At 45.1% G+C, this 17,794-nt stretch overlaps 1 protein-coding gene across 7 annotated transcripts in view; it reads left to right on the top strand.

The window, feature by feature from the left end:
* Positions 1 to 17,794, top strand: part of DGKD (diacylglycerol kinase delta) — a 60,616-nt gene that overhangs the window by 8,541 nt on the left and 34,281 nt on the right. For all 7 annotated transcript variants that reach the window (XR_005567200.1, XR_005567199.1, XM_039391179.1 and 4 more), the window contains exons 2-3: positions 6,704 to 6,814; positions 7,487 to 7,567. Coding sequence is in view for 5 of the 7 variants with exons in the window: in XM_039391179.1 (XP_039247113.1) it covers positions 6,704 to 6,814; positions 7,487 to 7,567 (192 nt within the window). In the remaining 2 variants the exon portion in view is untranslated. The remainder of the gene's footprint in view (positions 1 to 6,703; positions 6,815 to 7,486; positions 7,568 to 17,794) is intronic.

Below are 17,794 nucleotides of genomic sequence, written 5' to 3'. Positions count from 1 at the left end.
GTTGCTGACTTATCCCGAATCCGTGTACTGGTGTGTTTTTCATTCTCTCTTCTAAGTAGCTGACCAGGGTATTTATCTGTTTTAAGTACTTTGCTTGGAGCTCTCTGACTGAACTCATTTTGCTAGAGAGCTGTGTGATGATAGGCTGTATTTTGTGTTTCCTTTCCCATATACCTTTTTATGTGCTTTCAAATTTGTTTTCCTTTGGGAATTTGTTCACTTTGGGTCTGTGACTGTGTGTCCCTTTCAGAAGAGTCATTCAGAATAGTAGCAGCTGAGCATGGTATTGAAAAGGAGCTGGTTCAAAGACCTGTTCTTTGTTTACTGGCTGCAGCATGAACTAATGAAGAATGAAGTATTTGAGCATTTGTCTGTGCCAAGGCAAATTCAAGCCTTTTCAGTATTCATTTGATGCAAACTCCTGTTTTTCACTGCTGATCTGGAGAATGAGCTTGCATTTCCTGTTTCAGTGCCCTTCCAGCTCTGTGTGGCCCGGTCACTGCTCTCTGCTGTGGACTCTGCTGGGCTCAGGAGTGGCAGGGAGGCTGGAGGAGAGCTGTCACACTCACTCTGTGTGGAGTGCAGCTCACTCAGCAGAGATGCAGGTTACAAAGAGGAGCATTGGGAGGATGGTTGGTAGGGGAGTTTTTGCAGGCTTTCCCATGTGGTTGTATAGAGGTCTGTGCTGTAACCTCTCGTGGGTGCTTCCCAGTTTATAAGGCATAGGTTACTAAACCAAAATGGAGTGAAGCAGTGTACACTGAGGGCCTGGCCAGTGCCCCCTTCATCAGCCAGTGCTTGGCTGCTGGTACTGGATCACTGGCTCACTACCCCAGCTTCTATTTTGACATTTGATGCCTGCAGCTGACCTCTGATTTTCTTTTCTTTCTCCCTCTTCTGGAGTCCTTTTGTTGCAATGAGTTCACATATTGTCTTGTCCTTTGGATACCGGTGAAAGAAATCTTAATCCCATTTTCATTTTTCCAAGAGCCAAGTGCATTTAATGTAGAATTTCCAAATAGGACTACACAACCTGTAAGTTCTTTGTGCTCCTCTATAGATCTGTATAGCTCTGTGTGTCCCATACTTAGAATTGCTGTACTTATCCAGATTTCCCCCTTCCAAGCTTCCTGGAGTTAATTTCCAGGGTGTGACCACTGTCTGGTGGAAGGATGTTGCTCTCGGATTAGCTTGTTAACCCCTACCCTCTTGACCTTTCATGTCTTATTCTGTGGGGTTTGTTAGATTTATTCCTGTAGTTTCTTTGTTGGATTTACTGTGTTTCAGTTGATTTCTAAATATTTATTAGTTCCGTGTTTATGACCACAAAGAGCTTTTATGAAACCAGGTACTAAAACTGTTTTACCCAAAACAAGGCACAGCACTCCAGATATGTACCTGCCCTAGCGTGGCAGGGCTGTCTGGCCATGTTTAAGCAACCGCAGATCTACTCCCATTTTTTTTTTGCCACAGTTTACCCAAAATCAGTGACTAGATGAGATAGTTTGGTTGTGGGGATCAGCTCTCTGTAGGAAGCACATAGGAAGATAGCCCGTCGGTTCCACATGTGCTTTTGTGTTTTGTTTTCTCCTCTGTGCATTTGGTGCTTTCTTAGTCAGTTACTTGTTGTTTGGCATCAGTGCCCTGCTCAGTGTTTTATGATGCATACAAATAAAACCAGTGTGTGCCCTGAAGTTTTCACATTCTGAAGACACATGGAAAACAGAGAAATCCAGATGCTGAGGACTTCAGGTTTGGGATTCTTTAGTTACTGTTTCGATAGTTCTTTTTCTGCACTGGAAAGAAATACCAGTGGAGCAAAATTTTTGTTTTAGATATGTTCACTGAATAACTGCCCCTAAGAATATGTCATGACCTCAGCAGTAAAATAAGGTGCATTGTTCTTCCTGTGTCTGTATGGAACACGTTTTGGACCTCTCTGTGCCAAGGGACACTTGCCAGCCTGACAGGTAGGCAGGCCTGACAGTCACCCTCAGTCGGGCTGAGAGGGCCTTGTTGTCCGGATTAGGAGATCAGTTTTATCAAGAGCCCTACTTCCAAATGGGGCAATAGGCTTAAGCTTCAGGAAAGGATTGTCTGCTCCTGTGTTTCCCATAGTGAGCAGCACTGTGTGCAGGAGAACAAGGGATGTAATCTGAAAGCAGCTGAAATCTGTCGTAGTTGTTCCTGACTTTTAGTAGAACCACTCGTGTTATCAGTGTAGAAAGCATTTAATCTGTGTAGGCTGTCTCTGACCTCCTGACATGGGTTACTGGGTGCAGAGACACCTCAGATGAGCAGTGCCACAAAAAACACAGCTGTGTCTTGCTGGTTTTGTGAATGGCTCTTGTTAATCTTTTGGCTTCTTGTTCTTATGAGGTGGTACTGTGGGAAGGGGAAGCATTGAAGCACAAGGCTCTCTTAAGTCGTTAGTTTAAGTCCTCTGAGATGTTTGAAACCATTCCTGCTGACAAAACTTTTCTTTCGTCCGTTCAGGATTAGGCCTGAACCCTGCACCCCTTTTGACAGGAGAAATCTGAGAACATATTATTTCTCTTCCTAAATGTCAGTTTTTAAAAGAGCATGAGTTGGGGGGAGGGTTGTGTATTGCTTACCATGAACTGAATTTTTTTCTGCAGGAAGTTGCTTTTCTTCAAGGCCAAAGATAAATAGTAAAATGCTAGAAATTTCCTAGGCCCTGCCTTTGAGCTGTCTAATCCTGTTCTTTGCAGGCTTCATAAGACTCTCTGCTACGTGCAGTGTTGCTTTAAATTGTCAGGGTTTTTTTGCACTGATTTGTAATATGATAGAAGGGGGTCACTGTTGAAACCAGTAGCACATCATTTTAGGCTTGATCCAAGAAGAGAATTCATTTTTTCACAGTGTTGTCTGCCCATGGAATGCCATACCACAGGACACCACTGGAGAGGGACTCAGCTGGATAGAAAGCAGTCTGAGTAGTTCCATTGCAAACAATTTTAGTATTTATCCTGGATAGGATGCATATAATCAAACCTCATAATGTTTCAGGGCAGTAAGTTTTCCTGTGGGATCCAATATATGACACTAAAAATAGATTTAACTCTCTCTTTTCCTTATGGGAGAAGAAATTTCACTCTTATCTTGATGAAGTACATGCCCAATAATCTGATCAGAGTAGGTCCTCAATTAAAAAGCTGCATAGAGGCTGCTGAGCAGAAGTAACCGTTCATCTCCCCCCGATCTTTCATTTGGTGTCACTTTGCAGTCAGGTCCTTTCCCCAGTTCATTTTCTCCTGCTGCATTCCTCTGCAAGTAGCAAGTCCTTTGGCTGTAAAATCAGAAGAGAGGAGGAGAAAGGCAGCAGTGTCTGCATCACTTTATAAACTCATCTTGATCTTATCTGTGGCCCTTTCCGCCCAAACCCACCGAGCCGTGCGCGGAGTGAGTGCCTATAAATAGCCGAGCTGCTCTCGTGCAGGGATGGGCAGCGCTGAACCAGAGCCGTGTTTGCTCTGAGCAGTGCAGCGCTGCTGCTCTGGCCTTTCATGTCTGAGCTGGGGAACTGAGGTTTTCTATACATAGAGCCTGGCAATGACATAAATGCTGCTTAGGGCGGAGCAACGTGACCCCCGGGATTGTTGCCTTTTGGTAAAAAAAAAAAAAAAAAGAGGGTTTAAAAGAGGCATGGAGGAATGCAGGTCTTGTGCAGAGGTGAGTGAGCCCAGCCGAGGTGAGGGAGCCCTCGGGGCCGAGCGGGAGTGGTGGGAGCTGAGGGGAAGCAGAGACCCGGTGGCTGCTGGTGGGCTGGGCAGGAGTGTGAGCGGCCACAGGGCCTGAGCCCTGGGGAGTGTGGGGTCTGGCTGACCCCATCTAACCAGAGCTGTAAATAACCATTGCAGCAGAGCTCTGAAATCTCCGCCTGCAAGTTGGTTTTTTTTTCATCAGTCTCCTGGCTGACTTGATATCTTCAGACTTTGCATCCCAGGAGTCTTCCCCAGGATTTTTGGTTCCTCTCTGACTTTGGTTCAGGGCTTTGCAGAGTTCAGAATCTACTTTCTCTGTCTCATTTTTTAATTATATGTATTTTTTTCCCAAGGAATCCAAAAGATCACTCTATGTTTCTGTTTTAATCTGGAAAATCTCCTTCCACTTTCCCATTTTCTTCCCTGTAAAAAGTGAACTGCAGAAATGTGTGATTTCTTTAGCATGGTAATTTGGATGCTGTTGCTTTACATTTCTCTTTTATACTCAGGTGCTGGAGGTTAAAGTAACTCATCAGAGAGACATTTATATGTATATGTATATATTTTAGTGGGTCTCCACAGAATTGGGCGGTGCCGTTTGTTCCATTTGACATATGGAGGATGGAGACACAGAGAGTGAAAATTGCTTTATAACTCATAAAAAGACCGTTGCAGAGTAGGAGCATGAATGCACTTTCCCGGTTCCAGGTGAATGCCTTCAGCTCTGGCCTTGCCTTTGGGACCATTTCAGCAAGGGATGCTGTTGGGTCAGTCTTTGCACTCCATTTTCTCTTACGCTGAGGCTTCAGATTAAGATCATGGCTGAATTTCAGATTCTTTACGTAACACCAGCTCTGAGGTGGTTTAACATCTTGTTTCTGGGTGTCGCTATAGTGTGTTTAACTTCCGGACCCTAAAGCCACTCCCACATAGATGCCTTATGGCTTCTTAAAGAGTATTCCTACTGCTGTGTCCCTGCTGTGGCAGGTGGTGGAAAATGAGTGCTGAGATGCCTTTCAGTGACTGCTCCAGAGCTGATGTGGAGCTGGCTGTTTGCTGGTACGAGCTTAGTCCGGGATGGTGCGTTTTCATTTTCTGTTTCCACTCTGCAGGCAGTGCCGTGGTACTCTGTGAGTCCCGGGGGAAGCAGGCACACTGAGCTGCTGTTTGCCTGAGCACTGGCAGGTATTTCTGCCAGTATGCAGGGGCATTTGTGAAACAAAACACTGGGAGATGGGGAGGCTTGAGCTGTGCTCACCTTGGAATTGGCCAGGTCCCAGGATCCAAGATAGGTGAGGTTATTCTAGGAGATAGGGGAGCTCTCTCCCTTTTCTCTTTCTCAGCACAGTGGAGGAAGACTAGAGTGGCTTTTGTCTCTGACAGCTCTTTGGGATCTGTGGGTATGTGGAGCCCACTCCTTCCCTGCTGATTTGGGAGCAGAGGCTTCACTGTGGGGGTCCAGACCGTGTGATCTCCCAGGCCAGTTTGAGGATGGCTCTGTCTGGCAAGAAGCGTGGATTGGTAGATGGATGTTTCTCCTTATTGTCAGCATTTTTTCCAAGTGCTTGTTGAGGAAACTTTGAGCTTGGCAAGGGCCAGTGTATGTGGAAAGTATTAAAATCCGCAGCTGTTTCAAAGAGGAAAGACCCACATTAGAAATACATATAGCATTTTAAAAGCAAGTTTAATGCCCTGGAAAGGATTTCTAAAATGAACTAAACCCCGTGGATCAGTAAGAGCATTTATTTTGTGCCCTGTAGTAGTTTATTTTGTGCCCTACTGTAGTAGCCCGACAGTGTCCATTTGGTGCTGTTTGTGAATTAATTGATACTCATCAGCGACCTGACTTACAAACCTGAGTTTCACTGAGACCTCTGGTATGTTAAAGCTGTGTCATTTTCCTGGCACCAAGATACAGAATAACCTGTCTTACAAGATTGTCAGACCATTTGTTTCCTGTGTTTTAACTGTGTGTTTATCACGTTCGCCAAGAAGTAGGTTCCTGGGACTGTTTCTTGGGGAGAGAAGTAGGTTTCTCGTGGTACTGAGGCCTGACGTAGCACTGTTTGCTGCTCCTAGGCAGTACTTTCAATCAGGAATTTGGGGCTGGACACTGAGACTTTTCTGCCTCTTGTCTTTCTGAGCTTTAGTTTCTGAGATTATTTTCGTGTAGCTGTTGGTATTCAAAACCTGTCCTCAGCAAAGGAATCAAATGTATTTGACAAAGCAGAGTGAAGCGCATGTGGATTCAATCCATACCCCCATGTATGCATAGTATGTGAGCGAGCATCTGGGCCTGTGTGTGCTGGTATGTCAGCCTAGTTCTAAAGCAGTTAAAGAAAAAAAAGGCAGCGTGCGTAGACAGCTTTGGCACTGCAGCCCTGGGAAATGGCAGCCAGCCAGAGTGCTGATGCAGGGCCAAGACTCTCTGAGGAACACCAAATGCTGAGCTTGGATGCAGCTCCTTCTCCGCTCTAGTTTCACTCTTCACCCCCTGGGCTTGCAGCTTGCCAGCCCTGTGCCAGGTAGATGCTGATAATTTCACAAGGCAGAACTGGAAACAGAGGCAGATATCCCGGTGTGTGTGCGCTGCTAATCAGATGCCAATGAAATGAAAGGCACAATTACCTGCAACTGAAATCCGACCTCAGTGAGTTTAACTGTTGCACTCCTCAAGTCACTGTTAGACTTTGAAATTCAGTCTCATTCAGTCATAAGTTATTTATCTTTTTTGATATCGTGATAGCACTGGAGACAAGGGTAAAACCGCACCGCGGTGTGGGTTGTGTGTTTGTGAGGGCTTAGTCTTGTTAAGTTTCCTCAGTGCTGCTGACTGACTGTGAAACGCTCCCAGCAGAGGGCACTGGGGTTATTGATCTCCAGCTCCGGTTATTCCCCTGCGAGTCTGCACTGGGAGAACAGGAAAGGTCCCTGTCAGTAAAACCTACGCTTCACCCTCTGCTCTCCTGGTTTTGTAGACTGTCATAAAGGAGGGGATGCTGATGAAGCAGACCAGCTCCTTCCAGCGCTGGAAGAGACGATATTTTAAGCTGCGAGGACGAACACTCTACTATGCAAAAACTGCCAAGGTAAGGTCCTGCCAATACATGGGAGTCCAAGGAAGGCAGTCAGTGGTGGGGCTCAGAGGCAGGTGGTTGTAGGTGGGAAGAGAGCCCTCAGCAGAGAAAGGAGCACGTGCTCTTTAAGCCCCTGTCTGCAGGCTTTGTAGCTACTAGAAGATCCCTGTGTTTTGCCTCACACTTGGAAATCCTCGGTTTTGAAGTAAAGCACTGAGGACCTGTGATAATGATTTTTCCATGTTTTCCCTCCTTGGTGCATTTTAGTAGGGAATGGGCTCTGAATCAATAGGAAGGAGAGAATATGAATGAAAAGAGAAAGTGCAAGCAAGACAAGCAAGGCTAAAATGTATCAAATCAGAGCTGCCATGCATCTGGTTAGTATGCTGATAGTCAAGTAGATATAAAACTGTCTCCTTTCATGGGAACAAAGCCTACAGTTATTTGTTTTTTTAAATAATTCTTTAATAAAAATAAAGTAATTGAGTTCACTGACTAAAGACAAGCCAGAGTGAGCCCCAGTGTATGGAACTAGACTTTCAAGTCCATTATGTTGTTGGTGCTGGATGTTTACTTTGGATCACAGAAGGCTGTGATGGACCATGCCAGGCAGACTCCCTTTGAGTCTGCTGCTTATACACTGGATTCAGTAATTCATTGGGATTTTGAATTTTTTCTTTCCAGTCCATTATTTTTGATGAGGTGGATCTGACAGATGCCAGCGTGGCAGAATCCAGCACAAAGAATGTCAACAACAGCTTCACGGTAGGACTTTTTGCGTTATTTTCCATTCTTCTTTCGTCTTTTCCTCGCTCCCATGTCTTTTGCAGATTGTAAAAACATCTGAACAATCTTCACAGCGTCTTTCACTGAAAATAAAAAAAAATTATAAACTTGTTTTTCTTTACGACATGATAACTCATGTGTGTGCTCATGGGAAGTACCTCGGGTTACTGTGTGTTGTGCTAAAACTCAGCATTCAGGGATTTGCTTACCTGTAAGCTGGGAGGGCTTGATAGAACCCATTCACACAGTGGGACAGAAAAATTTGTTCTGCTGGGGGAGTTAAGGGTAATGTTGATGTTTATGCTGCAGATCTTGGAAAAGGAATTTAGTTTTCCCTTCAGGCATTAAAATATGTAAACTTCTTTCTCTGACTTTATTTGTGTGTGTCTGTATGTATGTTTATATATGTGTGCTATATATAGTGGGAAAGCAAAAGGAGGAACAGAAAGAAATAGCACAGAAATAACTGTGGAATTGGTTCAGGATACTTGTTAGATGTGAAATGTGTGCCAGGTATTTGCAGTCTGGAGATGTGGTGGTATCCCTGCTTTATTTTCTCCAGGTTCAGGAAGTAGGAGGAAAAATTATTATATTTCTGAGGTGCAGGTGTTCTTCAAGCTCCGTTTTGAGGGGAGTCCCTGGTGTGCAGAAAAAAGCCATTAACATCAGCCATGCAGGCTGAGTGTCAAGTCTTGGTGTGAGTTTTGGAATTGAGCAGCAGTAACCTCCATGCAGCCCCTGAAGGGCTCAGGAGGGAGGAGGATGTGGAGAAAGGAGGCAGTGCTGCTCTGAGGAAGGGGAAGGGGGAGCAGTCCAGGTGGAGGGAGGAAGCTGACCCTGCAGGATGGTGACCTGTAGGTGGTGACCAAGGCTGAACAGTGTGCCTTGTGCTGCAGCAGGAAGGACCTGCTGCTTTAAACATCTGCCAAAGGCCATCTCTCTGGTGTAGCTGTAGCTTTTGGCTTTGCAGTACCTGTGGAAAGCAGCCATGGCACCCACCCTGTGTCCAGATAAAACCCCAATACTTCCCAAAGCTTGAAAATACTTTCTACATCCATAACTGGACAGGTAGGAGGCCAGATAGTAAATATTGATATCAGTTGTCAACGTGTCAGCACAGAGAGAAGGATTCTGTAGTGATTTCAGTAGGGGATACGTTTTTAAGAATGTGAAGTTACTTACCTGTTAATAAAGCATTTTATCTTGGATCTTGCTTCAGTTTTCTCAGATATAAACAAAGACTGATGTTTCAGGTAAGTGTACTGTTACTGTTTTGCTTGTTGGTATAGTTGGGAGAGATCTAATCTCCCTCAGGAACACTGTGTTTAGGGATGGAAGGAAGTAGTGTGTTTGCTCTCTCAGATTGCCCCATCCAAGTCCAACAGTGAAGAGTTATTTCCAAGACTCTGGTATCAGGCTCTGCCAGTCCCTGCCTTCCCTGGTGTGTAAAAGTACAGGGTTACTTTGAAACTCAAGGAGCAGGTACAGTCTGCACTGGCTCCAGCTGAGCACTGTATCATGGGGCTCGGGTAAACTTCAGGAAAAACACGTTTCCTCTTAATTTCTGTTTACTCTTTGTATCATGGCTTACAGAGGGGCTTGACTGTGGTTTACTGTGAGCTCTGAAAATACTCAGAAGATCAGAAGGTGGCCTGGTGTTGCTGCTGTTTGCTCTGCCACATCACTGCTGTCAGTGCTTTGGATGCCTTGCAGTCATGCAGTTTTCCGTTGATTTTCTTTGAGAGCACTCTGTTTCCCCTCTGTATTTCCCCGGCTTGGTTCCTCTCTAAAATTCAGAATTCTTTGATGCATTTTTTTCCCCTGTTTCAAATCAGTGGGACACATGATTTGAGTTTTTCTCCTGAAAGCATGCAGCACTTGGTGTTGTATAGCAGAGTTTTAGATGGCCTGGTGTTCTTTTTGGTTTTCTGTTTTCTTCAATGGAAAGTGGTAGTTTTGGATTTATGAAAGAGTGGTTTCTTTCTGAGGAAACTCAGCCTCTCTCCAGGCATCTCTACTGCTTAATGTATAGATTCTGCAGGTCAGGTTGCATGAGTGACACCCCTAAGGTACTGACAGAGGAAATGGGAGACAAAAACACCAGATAAAACACTTAGAGGAGAATGTGTATTTAAAACAAAGAGGTAATAAGGGCTGACCAGTCAGAAGAGAAATTGGTGTCCTGGCAGTGAGGAGCATGAGGAGGCAGCATCAGGAGAGAAGAATACCAGAACAAGAGCCAGCAAAGGTTATGCTGCATACATAGAGGAATAAGGTTGAAAAATAGCTGCCAGTAAACCTTTTGCATAGGACATGCCTGACAGGTAATTTGTTTACTGTCAGCAGGCAGGGGAGCGAGAGAAGTGAGTTTTGAGACATAGACCTGTTCCTCTAAAAAGAAGAGGGTGTAATAACGAATTCCACTGTTGTTTACTTGGTTGATCCTGCATAGATTTCCTCAGTAAGTGTATCCTGTTTGCAGTGGGGAGAGTTTTCAGGACTGCTATCTGGAGTTAATGGATGGATGACTACAGAATGGGCTGGGAGCGTGTGATTGGGGCATCTTTGACTTAAGATGTTGTACAACTGTGTCCCCTGAGGTGTAAGAAAAAGCTTTATGTTTAACTGTTGTTCCTTTGTGTCAGTTAGTGTGGCTGCAGAGGTATTTAGCAGGAAGCCTCCGGGAACAAATTTTACAGCAGCTCCATGCCAGACCTGTCTTCTCTCATTAGGCCAAAAGGTGTGGTATTTGCTGATTCTGTCGTATTTCTGTCGCTTCTGTCCTTCAGAGTCAGCTGTCTACAAGGTAAATTCTTTTGGGATGTGTTGGCTGTAAGTGAAGGGGGTTTCCACCTGTGATCCCTCAGTATGTGGTGCCTAGGTCTCTCACCAGTGCATTTTCCTAGGGTTACTGTCTTGCACAGGGCCTTAGAGAAGATCTGCTGTGGTACAAACTCAATGAAAACTGTGTTGTCCTGGTGGTTCAAGACCCTTTATTTCAAAGAGAGCGATCATCTTTTAGCCTGGATTCTTGCCATCAGTGTGTGCTACATTTGTACTCATTATGGAATAGAATCATCAGCATTGTATGGCTGAGGGCAAAGCCTGACCTTGATTTCTGAGCAGAGCTTTCTCAGCAATACCCTCAAAACCTCTCGTGATTTCTAAAAAGCAGATGATTTGGGATCACACTGGGTGTGTTGAGTCTTCCCAGTGAGACTTCAGCTCTTTCCATGAACGTTTTTTCTTGGACAGTGCAGCTTTGCAGTAACATGATTTGGTAAGACACCCACTTAATGGACTAGCCTGCAGCTGTGCTAGGAGCGTTAAAGCAAAGTATGCAGTGAGGATGGGTTCCATACTTTAACCTGGAATAGTGTTTTCTCTAGAACATACCAGCAAGCCCGGCTTTTACTGATCTCTCTCTCAAAATGACTCTTTACCTATGTCGTGAACCTGATCCATCCAAGATGCCCCTTATTCCCTTCTCCCCTACAATACTCATGAGGTTTGGGGGACACCAGTCACTCTTGCCTGGTGCTCAGGTCAACACTTTGCATCCACAGCTGCCCCCACAAGAGTCGTTGAAAAGACTTTGGCCCAGTTTTGTAAATGTGTGTGTGGTGAACAAATTCTTCCTCCTCAGATCAGTTTGTGGGCTGAAGATCTGCTCTTTTCTAGAAGGTGCCAGCTGAGTTAAGCCTGCTGCCTTCAGTGCAGTTGGCACGGTTGATGGAGTGAGTCCTTATCACTTCATTGACCCTTTCCTGCCTCGTGGAATATGTATATTTGTATAAAGATAAAATATGTGTCCTTTAATACTAGTAAAAAACACCTGTCATCATCAGGAGAGAGCCTGGAAAGGACATCACGTCTTTCCAGGTACAGATTTTGTGTTCCAATATGATTCTCACATGGTGGTTTTATAAGTTTTCCAATTATTGCTGCCAAATGGTGGTGTGGACTTTCACCCTCATTCACAAAATATGAGTCACAGCATTCACTCTTGTCCCCTCTGACTGAAAGCTTTGAGATTCCATAGGAGCCTGTGTGGAGAGAGAGTTGTGTGTAGTTTGGTTTCTTCTTTCTGGTGGTGGAAGCTGATGGTGTAGTGGAAGAGCCATGCTGGTGACCCCTCCTCCATAGTTAAAGGCTCTGCACTAGAAGAGGTGGAGCTTGAGCTCCTGAGCTCCTGTAAACCCTTTTCTGTTGGGAAGTACCTCTCAGCTCAGCCGCAGACAGGAAACAGCATATTATTCCAGTCAGCGCCTGCCTCTCCACTGCACTGCCGTCAGAAGAAAACTTATCCCAGCTCCTCCTTAAGCAGCCAGCTAATCAGCTTGTGGCCAGTGGAACACAGCTCAGAGGGACTGACCACAGATGAGACAAATGCCGGTCATCGCACGTCAGGCACTCCGGTTAGGCTTTTCCTGAGGGACTGGGCTGCTCTGGACGTGAAAGGTAAGAGCAGGATTCTGAGTTTTCTGGACTGAGCACTGGGAAACGTGGCTCTTGTGCCAGCATAACAGATCATCAGGAGCTCAGGTGCTTTGGAATATGTTTGCTACAAGCTCTTACTGTTCAGGTGTTCCCTCCTGAGGGGATTTATGCAGATGAGTTCTCCAGAACAGGGCTAAAGGGAAATGTGCCTGTGGTGCTGTTGGAAGTGCTACACCCATCAGTTAAGAAATTCTGTTTATTAACTGATGATTCACCCTGACCAATGTCCCAGGAGAGAGGAAGTATTGAGATTAGAGTAATACCTCTATTCCAGAGCACTTGTGTGACTGGAGGCGACGGTGGTTGTGGTAGGTTGAGGAACGGGGAGTTGCTGGTGTTCATGAAGGAGAGTGTACTGTCATCTCTGAGAAGCAGTATGGATGTAGTTCTCCAGCTGTATGGAAGCCTGAGGTGTGCCACAATTTTATTTTATTTTGTTATAACCTTGTTACTTAGTCCTGACTTTCCAGCAGCAAAGTTGCCAGTTTCTGTCTTGTGAAGTTGTACCTTACTATCTGATCTCCTCTAGACTCTGTATTTTTGCTCTACTGTCCCAGGGATTATTGATGCTGTGGAGTCTTCATTTTGGGGGAATGAACCATTCCTAAGAACAGGGGGCAGAGTGCTTGAACTTCAACAAAAGATTGAAGTGCTGAGGGTACTTCCTGATGGGGAGAGTACGTTGTTGTTGTCTGCAGATTCACTCACAATGAAGTGAAAGTGCCTTTGCCTCTTCATGATTTTCTGTCAAGTTGAATTATTTGTATTAGTGCTTTTAAGTGAAAATAAATCCTTTTTAGCAGAGAAGGCAGTGAAGTCTTCTCTGAAGAGTTTGGTTTTGAAAGAGTAATTAGAGTTGCTGAAGCTACAGAAAGTTTGCCGCTCACGTCTAGCACAGGAGCTGCGTGCCTGTAACGCACTGCTGGAACAAGGGGGACCCACATCAGAGGTTATTTGTGCTGATTCGAAATACAAGCTTCAGGAAAGAGCATGTGACTTATTTTTATGAGGAGAAAGAATATTAGAACTTTTGTTACAAGCTGTTTGCAGAAAGTCAGACATGGACTTTGAGCTTGGGCTGATAGAGACTGGGGAAATCTGCGTGGTTTGACACTTGCACAGATTCCCTGAACTGCCCCGAGTGGCCTCTGGAAACATGAGATCGAACATATGCTGCAGGGAGTCACTGGGCTTCCTAGCGAGGGAGAGGATCTTCCTCCCCTGCTTCCTCAGCATGGGCTGAGGGACCAAAGGGAAGGCACCAGCTCTCAGCACTGGGCACAAAGAGTGGCTAATCTGGGGACAGAGTGACACAGGGGAGTCATGAGGTGTCCAGAATCCTCACACAGTCGTGGATTGCCCTAGCAGAGTTTGGAAAACGGAAAGATTAGAAAAGAGGGACTTGTGAACAGAATGGTTCTTTCTTCCATGTTTGTAAACTCTCCTCTCTAAGCCAGGCAAAATTAGAGCATACATTGGAAATTCGGGTTTTGCTGGGGGTTGTTGTCTTTTCCACACCCATGTGTGTACACGTTCAGGAATTGTACACTCTCTGCTAGTGTTCCTACTCTGTTTGTATTGGCAGCTGTCAGAATTTCCTTTATAAGCAGCTGAAAATATGAGTAGACCCATATACTGCCGTGTCCAGAGTCACTCTGCTGGTTTTCCCCCTCCCTTCATTAAGTGCATTTCGATCCCCATTTCCTGTCAGAACTGCTGCAGTTTCAAAATACTTTGCTATTTTAGTAGTTTGTAATCCAGACTTCAGTGCAGCTTTTTCTCCTTGAGAAACAGCCCTTTGGTAAACAGACCATTCTGAGTCACTGCTGGTCAGTGAAAACAGTCATTTAAAATCCTTTCATGTCAAGGATTTTTGGGACTCTTAATCCAGCCTCCTGTGGGAGCTGGTCATTAGTCTGCTGTCACAAAAGAAGGAAAAATTTGCAGAAAAACCATCGAAGAGAGGATAAACATGGAAGAAGAGTTAAAAAGTCTGGAAGAAGTTGCTGTGGGTGGAGAGATCTGGCGATTGCTACTGTACATTACAGAATGACCTGAAAATATACAGGAGGTTTTGAGAAAGATGAAGTTACTGTGAGAGGAAGAGGTCAGACTGAGCTTTATGTGTTTTACTGTGGGACAGGACAGACAGGGAGCTGGCAAGTGAAGGCGACTGTTTGTGAAGAGCTTTTGTTTCCTTAGAGGGAAGTTTTCTGCTTTGAAATTAGTGTCTGCCCTTGCGCCTGAACACTGGGAGCTTTTGTTTGATAATCTCTTTGTAACTGCATCTTCTCCCCTTCCAGGTGAGACACAAAAGCAGAACGACCTGTCGTGAGCAGGAGGTCCTTTGAGAACATGTTTAGCTTTACATGGGAGCTTCTCTAGAAGGAAGACTCCTTTTTATGGAGGGAGAGGCTTGCTAACATTACTGACAGAAATGCAGCCTCCCTATTTGTAGTTCTTGTGATAGTGTGTGAAACAGGACTTGTCTTTGCCTGGTGACCTGGTGTGGAAAGCTCCTGGATTCATCAAGCTGTTGAAAGGTGCTCATTTCCTTTTGTGTGAGCTACCAGCCTCCTTTCAGCACAGCTGAGCTTAGGGGGCTGTGAGGAGCTGTTCCTAACAATGAACTGTCAGTCACAGGTCATCTTCCTCCTGTGGACAAGATCTTTTATTGCCCAGTGCTGTGATTTATTAGCTGCAAGCCTTGCCGTGTGTGAGCCCACTGAGACAGCAGCTCCACCGCTGGGCAGCACTGACCTGCCCTCTGTTCTTCATGGGTTTGCTTCTGAGTGAGTAGGGAGGTTTCTCTGAAATATCCTTTACCTTCCCAGATGGGCTGCCCTTTCTGGACAGGATGCTTCTGTTTAGGAACTCTTCCTGGAAGGGCTATGTCCTCTGGAAAACAGGTGAAGGGATGCATCTGCTGCATGAGATGGAGGTGCGTGGATATGGAGCTGCTCTGGCACTTGGCACGGCAACCGTTTCAGATCCCACTGGATGCTGCTCCATCCATGGACATCTCTAGTGATTCATAGACCCAAATTACCAGGATAGTTTGCATTTCTTACCTGCTGACAGTGGCAAGGACCTTGCACGCTCTGGTTTTGGCATCTGGTAAGCGGTCGCAAAAGTCCTAAAATCCTCTCCTTGTCTGTGTTCCTCTTACCAATTGCCAAGAGCAGGAATGTGCCTTGTTTAGGAACAGTTTCCAGAAGCATGTAGGAATGTGACCCTGGTATGAGAGATGATAATTTTCCCAGGGAATGCTCTGTCTGGTCTGATTTCCCACATGCAGATAGGGACTGGGAGAAGTCCCAGATGGAGGGTCAGCACGAGTTGAACTTGACCTGTGGGCACAGCATAATGACGTGAGTGCCAGTGCTCAGAGATGCACTGGTGCCCTGGCAGAGGAGTTACAGACTGCCAGATGCTTTAGCCTAATGGTATAAAAGTGGTCCTAGAGAGACCACAACACTTGCTGTACCTGTTTTCCTATGGAAATGAACTGTCCTGGATTTTACAGATTGAAAGTGAAGGTAAAACAGCCATGTGGAAAGTGGGGGTAAAATACCCAGTATATTGTGAACAAAGATTTGGGCACTTTGGGCTTTGAGGAAAATCTTGTTATTGCTATTTAAAAAAAAAAAAAAAAAAAGGAAAGGAATTTGGCACAACTATAAGAACATTAATAACTCGTTTTATTTGGTGGAGAGTTTCCATAGGTAGAAGATGGTCATTCAGCAGGAAATTAAGATCTCACACTATAAAAATAAATACAAAACTGGTGCGTTTCTCCAGAGTTACGTGAAAAGCTACTTTTTTTTGTTCCTGTAGCATCCAGGTTTTGGGGGGAGAGAATCAGTGCAATTCTAGAGAGCTCTAAGTGACCTCTGCAGTGAGTTAATGGGACTGAATTTGTTGGCAAAACTGGGTGAAAGCTGAATTGCAAAGCAGAAGAGGGATATTGTCTGTGGAGGAAGGCAAGGCTCAGTCCCCCATGAGTCTAAGCATTGATACTCATATTATTTCTCCCTTTCAATCTGTGGAAACCTACTGAAATCATACTGATGTGCTGTCTAAGGCTCTGCTGTGCAAATTCAGCAATCGTGTTTGAAACATAGAGTGACTTTGCTGCTTTGTGAATCTTGCTGGTTGAACACAGGGAGGTGTTTTACTGTACTCCAGTGTTCATTTCACTGCTGCTGCCTCTGGAATAGGAGCTGACGTGGAGAAGTGGCTGGGTCCTCATTACAGTCTCACCCAGTTTTTCTTCCTGAGTTTCTGGGCTCTTAGGACACCAAGAGCAAACTCCACTGTACGAAGCAAACATAGCAGTTGGCTATGTTTCCCCACCTTTGCCATACGTGATAAGCTGAAGGTTTTGCAGCTTTTAAATTTTTAGTTGCTAGGTCTTTTGAACTCCAGAAATTGCTGTTGTCTCTGTACTCCGGTCATCAACTGGAATAATGTGGGATCGGATCTCTTTGGGGCATTTATGGCTAGCACCTTTGAACAGAAGACTATATTTGAACAGGATATGAGTAAAAGGAAGCAGTCAGAACGAGCAGGTGTTCTCATACACCCGCTTTTGGGCACTCTGAGAAATGTATCACATCAGGAAAACTGTATTTAGCAAAGCTGTATGTCCCCCTGTCCCATCTCCCCTGGAGCATTTCTTCTGCCAGCTCCATGATTGGGCCAGTGTGATCTTAACTTGCTTTGCCATCTTTTGTGGTCACCGAGCTCAGCAGATCTACTCTGATAACTCACAGTCCCAGGGCATGCTTGGCCAGGCTGTCACTTTATTGCTGAGAAGTTTGTGGGCAGCCAGAAAATGCTGCAAGAGGAAGTGAGCAGGGGTGATAAAGTTGTCTTGTGTGGCAGCAAGACCAGAAAATTAAGTTTATGCTCCAACTGTTGTGTGGGGGAAGGTTGCTCAGTGCAGCAAAACAGCAAAGGGTGAAGTAAAATTTGGTCTAATATAGGAGTTTTTTGGACTGCCTTTCTAATCCGATTATTCACAGCTGTTCATCGGGGAAGGACATCCAGGGACATCAGTCCATTTTTAGAATGTGAAATGGGGATTTTTCTTTGGTTGGCTCTGTTCTTTGCCAGCTGGCCGGATTTGAAATGTCAGTAAAGTGGTGTTAGTTTTGGACAGAGGAGTGTGGGTCAACATGAGAGGTGATGGGGGTTAACAGCTGGTAAGAGGGCATGTGCCATGTCAGGGAGAGACAGACAAGATAAAGCTGAATTTGAAGTGTCAGGGGAGCATTGGTATTTGCACAAGAGAGCCAATGAAGGCATGGCTGTTTTCAGATTCAGGGTTTTTTAGATTTAGAGTGAGCAAGCCTGAAAATGGAGAGTTTCTCTAATAGACTTGAGCTGATTCATCTGTAAGGGGGGCACACAACTGCCTGCAAAGGGGTGACCTGCTGGGGAGCTGATTGTCACCCTCATTTCTGCAAAAGATATTTCCAGGGTTTCATATTCAGTTTGTAATTAACCTGTGCCCTAATTTGAAATGTCTTTAAGCCTTCCTGCCATTCCCATCCATCCTTATGGCTTTCCAGGACTTATTAGAAGGATTCAAAGATTTTTTTTCCCCATGACTGTGGAGCTGTTTTTCTGGTCAGGATTAGGCCTCAATCATGTCACCATGTGGTGAGCTCTGGGTATCCAGTTCCTCCTAAGGAGTGAAAT

Source organism: Pipra filicauda, unplaced genomic scaffold (assembly GCF_003945595.2).
Source record: "Pipra filicauda isolate LSUMZ 115617 unplaced genomic scaffold, ASM394559v2 scaffold90_size2875636_pilon, whole genome shotgun sequence".
NCBI classification, from domain to species: domain Eukaryota; kingdom Metazoa; phylum Chordata; class Aves; order Passeriformes; family Pipridae; genus Pipra; species Pipra filicauda.
The sequence above is the reverse complement of the archived record's forward strand: the minus strand, read 5'-3'. Positions and strand labels throughout refer to the sequence as shown.